This window comes from Wyeomyia smithii, chromosome 2, assembly GCF_029784165.1.
Source record: "Wyeomyia smithii strain HCP4-BCI-WySm-NY-G18 chromosome 2, ASM2978416v1, whole genome shotgun sequence".
Classification (NCBI taxonomy): Eukaryota; Metazoa; Arthropoda; class Insecta; order Diptera; family Culicidae; genus Wyeomyia; species Wyeomyia smithii.
The window spans coordinates 103699256-103707959 of NC_073695.1; the positions used below are offsets into that span (position 1 = coordinate 103699256).

The 8704-nt window shown below is 43.7% G+C and overlaps 1 protein-coding gene across 1 annotated transcript; it reads right to left on the reverse strand.

The window, feature by feature from the left end:
* Window positions 1-5522: 5522 nt before the first annotated feature.
* LOC129719785 (uncharacterized) lies at window positions 5523-8370 on the reverse strand. The gene is made up of 4 exons (XM_055671193.1): window positions 7516-8370; window positions 7126-7323; window positions 6025-6948; window positions 5523-5948 (listed from the first exon to the last, which is right to left on the reverse strand). Exons 1-4 carry the CDS (start codon window positions 8368-8370, stop codon window positions 5523-5525), a joined length of 2403 nt encoding a protein of 800 aa, XP_055527168.1.
* Window positions 8371-8704: the final 334 nt, after the last annotated feature.

The window sequence follows — 8704 nt, forward strand, 5'->3', positions numbered from 1 at the left end:
TGTTATTATTTACATTACAATAAAACACTGAATCGTATGGTACGGTCACATGATTTCTTGTTGCAATTGCTCGCGTCATGTCTGTACATGAGGCGTAATAATAGGCACAATTTATCTAAATATCTATGAATTAGTCGACGAAATTGTGTACCTGACGTGACGTTTGTCAACGAAGTGAAGAGACGGATGGCAGCCGCAAACAAGACCTTTTACGGTTTACGTAGCCAGTTGAAATTTACGCTATACAGGAAACTGACTTATCACTATATTAATTTTCTTGTGCCAACGTAAGAACAATCACATACCGCGACGCGAGACAGGACAGAACACATGAACAACACATGAAGTGTTCTGTCCTGTCTCGCGTCGCGGTACAGGAGACTGAGTTTTCCGGCGGTACTCTACGGTACGCTATGTCGATTGAGAAGGCCGACCGGCAAGCAATTGAAGTTTTTGAACGCAGAATCCTGCGTTCAATACTTGGCGGAAAACTGGAAAATGGAGTACACTAAGGTCGCTTTTTACGTGGCTTTTTTACGCGGCTTTTTTACGCGGATTCCGGAATTTACGCGTTTTTTTACGCGGATTCCGGAATTTACGCGGTTTTTTTACGCGGATTCCGGAATTCACGCGGTATTTTTTTGCGCGGATTTCGGTTTCCCTCCACTCGGGATGCAGAATTAACGCTGGCTGTTTTACGCGGATTCAGGAATTTACGCGATTTTTTTACGCGGATTCCGGAACTTACGAGGTTTTTTTTTACGCGGACTCCGGAATTTGCGCGGTTTTTTACGCGGTACGTATCCCCCGCATAAAAAGCGACTTTAGTGTGTATCACAGCCGAGAACCTAGACTAATTTCATGTTCCTAAGGTAAAACTTTTTGAAAACGTTAGCGTAATCTCATTTTGCAGACAATTAAAAGCCCTGCTGGTAGAATGTCTTGAAAAAAGAACAAGCCGTGACTGCGAATAGCACCGGTATGAGCCATGTGGAGAAGTACGCGGATTTCGAAATCATCGCGTTTTACGTGGATTTGGTTTTTAATAGTTTTTCATTTTCAAATATCTGGAGTGTCCGATCAGTTTACTAAATTCAATTACAGAATATTAACTGATCTAGCTGTAGTAATAAAGACGATGCCCCAAATAAAATTGATATTCGAACACCTACTTTTATATTGAAGAGTTATTTCCCTAACACGAACATCAGAAGAAAGAGCAAATGGTTGCAAATATAAATTCTCTGATATAAATACGACATCGATTGAGCTGTGCATTCATTCCGGTTTCAAACGTCGTTCAAGGACAGTTGGTGGCAACAAGGAGCCCCATCAGCAATACGAACTAGTGGCAACAAGGAGCCCTACCAGCTATAAATACGACAGCGATTGAGCTTTCATACTCATTCCGGTTTCGAACGTTGGCGAGGACAGTTGAAGGCAACAAGGAGCCCCAGTGGCAACCCTTCCAGCAATACGAATAGGTGGCATCTAGGAGTCCCGTGCAAAATGGAGCATCCACAAATCGTCACGCCCGTCGATCGCAACAAGGAGCGGTCGATGGAACCAAAAAAAGGAGACAGAAAAAGATTACCCCATGCACATGGGCTAGTAACGGCCTGTCAGCATCTAGAAAATATAAAACGAAAACATTAAAGGATAAACAAATCACCGAAAATCACGACACTAGCCTCCCCTTTTTATATTTTTTTTTCTTGAATCTCAGCTCTGCTAACCAATTCCATGTCTCTCGGCGTAACTACCATCGAGTCGATTGGGCGCGGTTCCAGCGATGTGTGGACAAGGCAGCTATTTTCCGTCTAGCTAGAAGTTAGCTAAAGTGAGCGCCATCTACAAACCCGGTAAGGACCCTACCAACGCTAAAAACTATCGTCCCATCAGCCTATTATCGTGCATCTCGAAGTTGTTCGAAAAGTTGATTCTTAGTCGCTTACTGGAATTCGTAAACCAGAATAACATTTTCTTCCCAGAACGATTCAACTTCCTGATCTTCTTCGTAAAGATCCTCAAAAATTATCTGTCAAACAGATCATTCCAGGTTTTCCTCTACAGCATTCCCTCTGATACGTTTAACGTAGATGCTGGGGGTTCCATAGGGTAGCCTTCTTGGTCCCATCCTGTTCAAAATATTTACCTAAGATGCTCCTCCCCTTCCAGGTGGTGGCATCCTGTCTATGTTTGCAGACGATACTGCCATTATCTACAAAGGTCGAGTGATTAGGGCCTTGACGCGTAGATTACAGGAGGGCCTGGATGTTCTGTCTGACTATTTCAACAGCCGGAAGATCTGCATCAATGCAGCTAAGACCCAGGTTATTATATTCCCGCATTCAAAATCAACTCGACTTGTTCCGCCTGCCCATGTGAGAATCCATCTCAATAACACTCCCATCGAATGGTCGAGTGAGGTTGTCTATCTTGGTCTCTCCTTGGACCAAAAGCTTCTATTTCGTTCACACGTAGAGAAAACAGTTACCAAGTGCAACATACTGACCAAATCCCTCTATCCTCTCATTAATAGGAAATCCACCCTTTCCCTCACCAACAAGCTCACCGTTCACAAGCAAATAATTTGACCGGTCATAGAGTACGCTTTACCTGTCTGGGAAGTCTGCGCTAAAACCCACCATCTTAAACTTCAGATTGTTCAGAATAAAATATTACGTATGATTCTAAACACCCCTCCGAGGACACGAAACTATGAGATCCATCGCCTGGCTGGTCTTCAGGGGCTGGAGGAGCGGAGAACAACATCGTTGACTAGGTTCAGAGAGTCCTGCGCCAGGTCACCTCACCAGATCATTCGTGAGCTGGTACCTTAGTTTTAAGTTAATTTTAAGTTAGTTATTCGTAGTTAAGTAGGTTATAAAAGTTTATTTTTTAAATAAAAACTAGTCCTATAAAGGATGAACTGTAAAATTCTACATAAATAATGGAAATCTATAAAATTAAGTAACCAGCATACCTCAAAACAAATATGCAGAGCCTTAAAAGGCTAAACAATTATTATGTAAACCATATCTAACCATATAAAATATGAATAAATATACTTTGATTTTGAAAGAAGCTATCATAATCATTCCGGTTTCAAACGTCGGCAAGGACAGTTGGTGGCAACAAGGAGCCCCATCAGCAATACGTACTAGTGGCAACAAGGAACCCTACCAGCTATAAATACGACAGCGATTGAGCTTTCATACTCATTCCGGTTTCGAACGTTGGCGAGGATAGTTGGAGGCAACAAGGAGCCCCAGTGGCAACCCTTCCAGCAATACGAATAGGTGGCATCTAGGAGTCCCGTGCAAAATGGAGCATCCACAAATCGTCACGCCCGTCGATCGCAACAAGGAGCGGTCGATGGAACCAAAAAACCTAAATTAATCCACCTAGCGGTCAGACTCAGCCTTTCTCATTCAAACTTATTATTTATAAAAATAGATTTACATGAATGCTTAAATCCAATAAAGGTATATTCACTCTTTGGGTTTTAAAATATTGATGTTGTAATTGAAGTATAATATATGAAATTTGACGTAATGTTAGTGCTTAAGAAATAGCGAAATAAAAGACATGACTCTCAATTTCGAACAATTTAATCACGAGCGAAATGTTCAGATAGTACGAGACCACATTTAAATTATGTTGAGACCACATATATCGATCGAAGCAGGTATAGTTTTGAATAGTCTTTGAATTTCTTTTCTTTCCAAAACTTTTGAACAGCATATCAAATTGTTATGAAGTTGTTATTTGTAAGTTTGAGAAAAGACTCGTTTGTATGACACTAGTTATGTTCAAATAAGTCGTGCTGTCGATGCAGCCAAATAATTGTAAGAAACTGATTTTGACAGCTTTTATTATCTGAGTAAAGACTGGAACGCGCAAAAATTGGTCAACAAAAAAATCGTTTCTTTCAGTCAAAATTCATAATACAAAAATCTTTTTATTTTTTTTTTTGGTAGTTCAACTCATATATTTAAAGGAAAAAATGTTCGTTTATTATTTTGGTTTGCCAAATCCAAACTGCCGTGCCTTCCCCTTAATCTCTTTCATTAAATTTTGTACAGTGGTCTTATCGACCATATTCGTCGCCGAACGCAAGCTAGATTTATTCTGCTGCTCGTTTTCGATGGATTTATTAGTTTTTTGATATTCCGTTTGACCAAGTCTCAATACTGTTCGATAGGGCGGAATTCTGGGCTATTAAGAGGATTGTGGTTTTTGGGTACCACAACCACGTTGTTCGTATCATACCACTCGATCGCCTTTTTTTCCATAGTAGTAGGTTGCCAAGTCCGACCAGAACAGCATAGGTCTGTCATTTTGCTCTAGGGATGGTAGCAGCCGGTTCTCCAGGCACTCCTGGACATAGATCTCTTGTTTGATGGTTTCGTAGTGATGGAAATGCCTCTTTTTAGACCACACGTGTATATGGCCTGTCAGACGAGGTATTTTTTCGGGAACTTCGATAGTTTGATGGTTTTGAAAATTTAGGCCACCTTCCCTTTAACTGGTACGGTATAAAATTCCTGTCCCGGAAGCTGCTTGAAATTAACCTTCACATAAGTTTCGTCACCCACAGTCGAACTTTGGAAGCAGATTACAGTTTTCCGGACCACCGCTTTGCCTAGGTGTTTTGTTCAAAATCTGGGTTCGTCACCTTCCGCGTCTTAAACGTCGACAACCCGGCTCGTTTCTTGGCCCGCTGCACATTATTCTAGGAGAAAATGAGCTTGCCAGTGACGTATCTGATGGAGAGGTTAGGATTCCGCTTATATTTCGCAGCCATCTTCTTTATCGTCGCTGCCATATCCGAATTACGATTGCCGCCGCTTCGAGGCTTCCTGGCGGTCGACAGACGCTCCTCGAACACTTTCAAAACATATGTTACGGTCGAATTGTCCACATCCAGCAATTCAGCCAACTTGGCGTGCGAGTACGTTGGATTCTCTTGCTGCGCGAGCAAAATTTTGACACGCTGTTTCTCTTGCTTGGACGCCATTTTGAAAACTGGAGAGCAACAGGTGAAAACTCATTTTGGCAACCGTTGTATATACACTCAACTTACAAATGCAACATTTCAAGGTTTTTTTGATGCATTTTCAACCAAAATACACCAATTTGAAGTCGACCAATTTTTGCGCGTTCCAGTCTTTATGATGCTTCAAATCTATAAATTATTGTAATTAGTATTATACATTTAGTTATTCTCTTTTAGCTTACATTCAGTGCTCCTCCTAACTCTGTCTTTTGGCTGCTGGGCTTGTTTTAAAGTGTGCCTCGTGTTTTAGGTTAAGCTGAAGTAGGGAATATTCTTATTATTTCTAATTTAAGCTACAAATATCAAATACCTCTCACTTAATAATTCCTATTCAACCTCACTGACATTAATAAAACACTACTAATTTATATTTTACTTTTAGATACTTTCACTTTTATTAGAAACACGTCTTGCTGCTATCGCCTCTGGACTTAAAAAGAAAGACCGATCACCTGACAGTTTAAACACTTCCGCCGCAGATCGTTGTCATTTGAGGCGCCGCTTTGACGGTTGTCAAGCGCCCTTCGAGATCATTATTAACCAGGGTGGCTAGTTCGACGGTTTCGCCGCTAACAGACTCCTCCGGGTGTAGTCCGGAGCGCTCCGGATCTTCACGACTCTTTCGCACGTCGAGCAATGCCAACCGCGATACCGGTCGTATCACGCCCTTTCCGCCGATCATGACGACGGCTCGTCTAATTCGACCGTCCGGTGCCTGGATCAATCGAATGATTCGTCCTCGTTCCCATCCATTGCGTTTCATCGGTTCAGCGACCATCACCAGGTCTCCGCGTTCCAGAGCCCTAGTTTCGTGTAACCATTTTGGCTGTCGTCGAATCACCGGAAGATATTCAAGCAACCAACGTCCCCAAAATACTTTCAATTGCTGCTGAATGAAGTCCCAAGATTTTCCCAGAATTTGTCGACTTCAAAGGTAAATACGTCAGAGGCCTTGAATTAACTATGCTTTCAGCCTCCACGACCAGTGTCTGCAACCCCTCGTCATCGAGTGTTCCCTCGGTATATGCTTCAGCCATGGCCGCTTTAACGGATTGCACCAACCGTTCCCACGCTCCACCCATATGAGGCGCTCCCGGTGGTATGAAATTCCATTTGGTGTTCGTGTTTGTGAACGTTGCGCTCAGTCCCTGGCTTATCTGGTGCTTAAGTACTCGATCTGCCCCCTGGAAATTCGTTGCATTATCGCTAAAAAACTCCACTGGCGGGGCTCTGCGACTAACGAATCTACGGATACAGGATATGCAGGATTCAGTAGACAGAGTGTAGGCGATTTCGAGGTGAACAGCTCGTACCGTCAGGCAGGTGAATAATGCTACCCACCGTTTGACTTTCGATCTCCCCAGTTTCACCTGCAGCGGCCCGAAGTAGTTCACTCCTGTGTAGGTGAATGCGCGCTCGTTGTGTGCTAAACGCGCTGGTGGCAATGGTGTTATCGGTGGAACTCTAGGTCGGGCTCGGCGAATTTTACAATGCTGGCAATCACGGCTAATTTTCTTCACCGCTACGCGAAGTCTCAGAGTACTGTAGAGCTGGCGCATCTCGTTGACAACCGTTTCGTTGTTGCCTTGCTGATAATAGCAATGGTATTTGTGAATCAGGAGTTCCGTAACTCGATGTTTTCTCGGCAAGATCACGGGATGACGCACAGTATATGGTACATCAGTCGATCCAATTCGTCCCTTTTCACGCAACAAACCGTCGTTATCCAAAATCGGCATCAGTGGGTAAATGTGGCTGTGTTTACCGATTGCTTCTTGTCCAGTTTCATTTGGCGATTTGTTGGATAATGCTGCAACTTTGTCTGGGTAGAACTCACGCTGAACGAGTTTGAATATCACCTTTTCGGCTGCTTGTAGTTCAAACTGCTACAGTTGTCCAGAAAGTTTCGTTCGGTTTTTGTACACATTATGTACAAATCGAAGAGCATATGCTGCTGCACGCAGTAATCGGTTCCAGGAAGAAAAACGATGAAATCTTATAAACGGTTCGTATGAACAATGATACAAGATCGATGCACGCATTTCCTCAGTTGTAGCGGTTACCTGTTCTCTGGGACGTGGCCACTCAGTTTCTTGTTCTAGCAAAAAGTTTGGTCCTTTAAACCATTTGCTTTCGCGATCGAAGTACGGTCCACTACCCCATTTCGTCGCTTCATCTGCTGGATTAAGCTGCGATGGTACCCACCGCCAGTCGCTGGCTGATGTGTGTTCTAGAATTTCTCCTACTCTGCAGGAGACAAACTGTCGATAGTTACGAGGATCAGCTCTTATCCAAGATCACCCCAAAATACCATTCTAGAAACCGGGACAACATGGTTCTCTCGGACAAATTTTGACCATCGCACGCCCAGAACGCATGCATGCATGTTCCAGCCTTGGAATTGACCATGGCTTGAGCAAGGTGACTTTCGCTTTGGCAGCTATCAGACAAACCTGAGGTTTGCCGGCTTGGTTGTTCGTTCGTAAGTACACAGCACAAGAATATGCTGCCTCGCTCGCGTCGACAAAAACGTGAATTTCAGAGCCGTGGTAGGTTTTTCGAGTGGTACAAGGGAAGTAGCATCTTGGAATTTTGATGTTTGCAATGTACTCAATCATGTGTATCCACCGTTGCCATTTTCCGTACATCTCGTCGCCGACTTGCTCGTCGCACTCAGCACCTTCTCGCCACAAGTCTTGAATCAGAGTCTTCCCATGGATGATAAATGGCGAAAGCAGACCTAGCGGGTCGAACAGAGTCATAACACATCGCAGGATTTGTCTTTTTGTCGGTCGTGAGGCTGTCTGAACCAGCCGTTGCACTTCCTCCGTCATCTGAGTGCAGAAACTCAGCTCGTCAGTTGATGGACTCCAAAGCATTCCGAGCACCCTTTCGTTTTTCACACCGTCACCCAAACTGAGCCACTTATCTGGTCCATGTTGCACCTCTTCTAAATGTTTGAGCACTGCGCTACTATTGGAACGCCAGTTATGTAGCTTGAAACCTCCATTGCCATGAACGTAGCGGACTTCGCTCGTCACATTCGTTGCTTCTTCTTCGGAACCAAAACTGGCCAAGTAGTCGTCGATGTAATGGTCGCTGATGATCGCTTTTGATGTTTCCGGGTAGAACTCAGAATGTTCTTCTGCATTTTTGTTCTTAAAGAACTGTGCCGAGGATGGTGAGCAGGTGCTACCAAAGGTTGCCACATCCATTACATAAATGCCTGGCTTCTCCGATGGATTGAAGCGCCACAAAAAGCGCTGGGAATGTTTGTCCTCTTCTTTGATTCGAATTTGGTGGAACATCTCTTGGATTTCCTATGTTATGGCAACTGCGTATTTGCGAAAATGAAATAAAACGGCTGGAAGAGATGCCAGCTGATCCGGGCCTTTAATCAGTGCGCTGTTAAGGGATATGTCATCAACCTTGGCGGCTGCGTCCCAAATAACGCGCACCTTCCCCGGTTTCTTAGGATTAATAACAACTCCGATCGGCAGGTACCATACTCTTCTTGGATCTGCTGCTTCCAGTTCTCCTTTTGCGGCTCTATGCGCATAACTCTTAGTTTCGTATTCTCGTATTTGTCGGTGAAGATTCTCCTTTAACGTTGGGTCGCGATCCATTCGGCGTTCGAGGCAT

Bases quoted from the DNA above. Each gene is read 5' to 3' on its own strand.
- LOC129719785 (XM_055671193.1), bottom strand. From the start codon at position 8,370: ATGTTCCACCAAATTCGAATCAAAGAAGAGGACAAACATTCCCAGCGC. The intron at 6,949-7,125 runs GTAACCGCTACA...GGACAACTGTAG, and splicing joins GGCCACGTCCCAGAGAACAG to CAGTTTGAACTACAAGCAGC. The intron at 5,949-6,024 runs GTTAATTCAAGG...TTCATTCAGCAG, and splicing joins TCGTGGAGGCTGAAAGCATA to CAATTGAAAGTATTTTGGGG.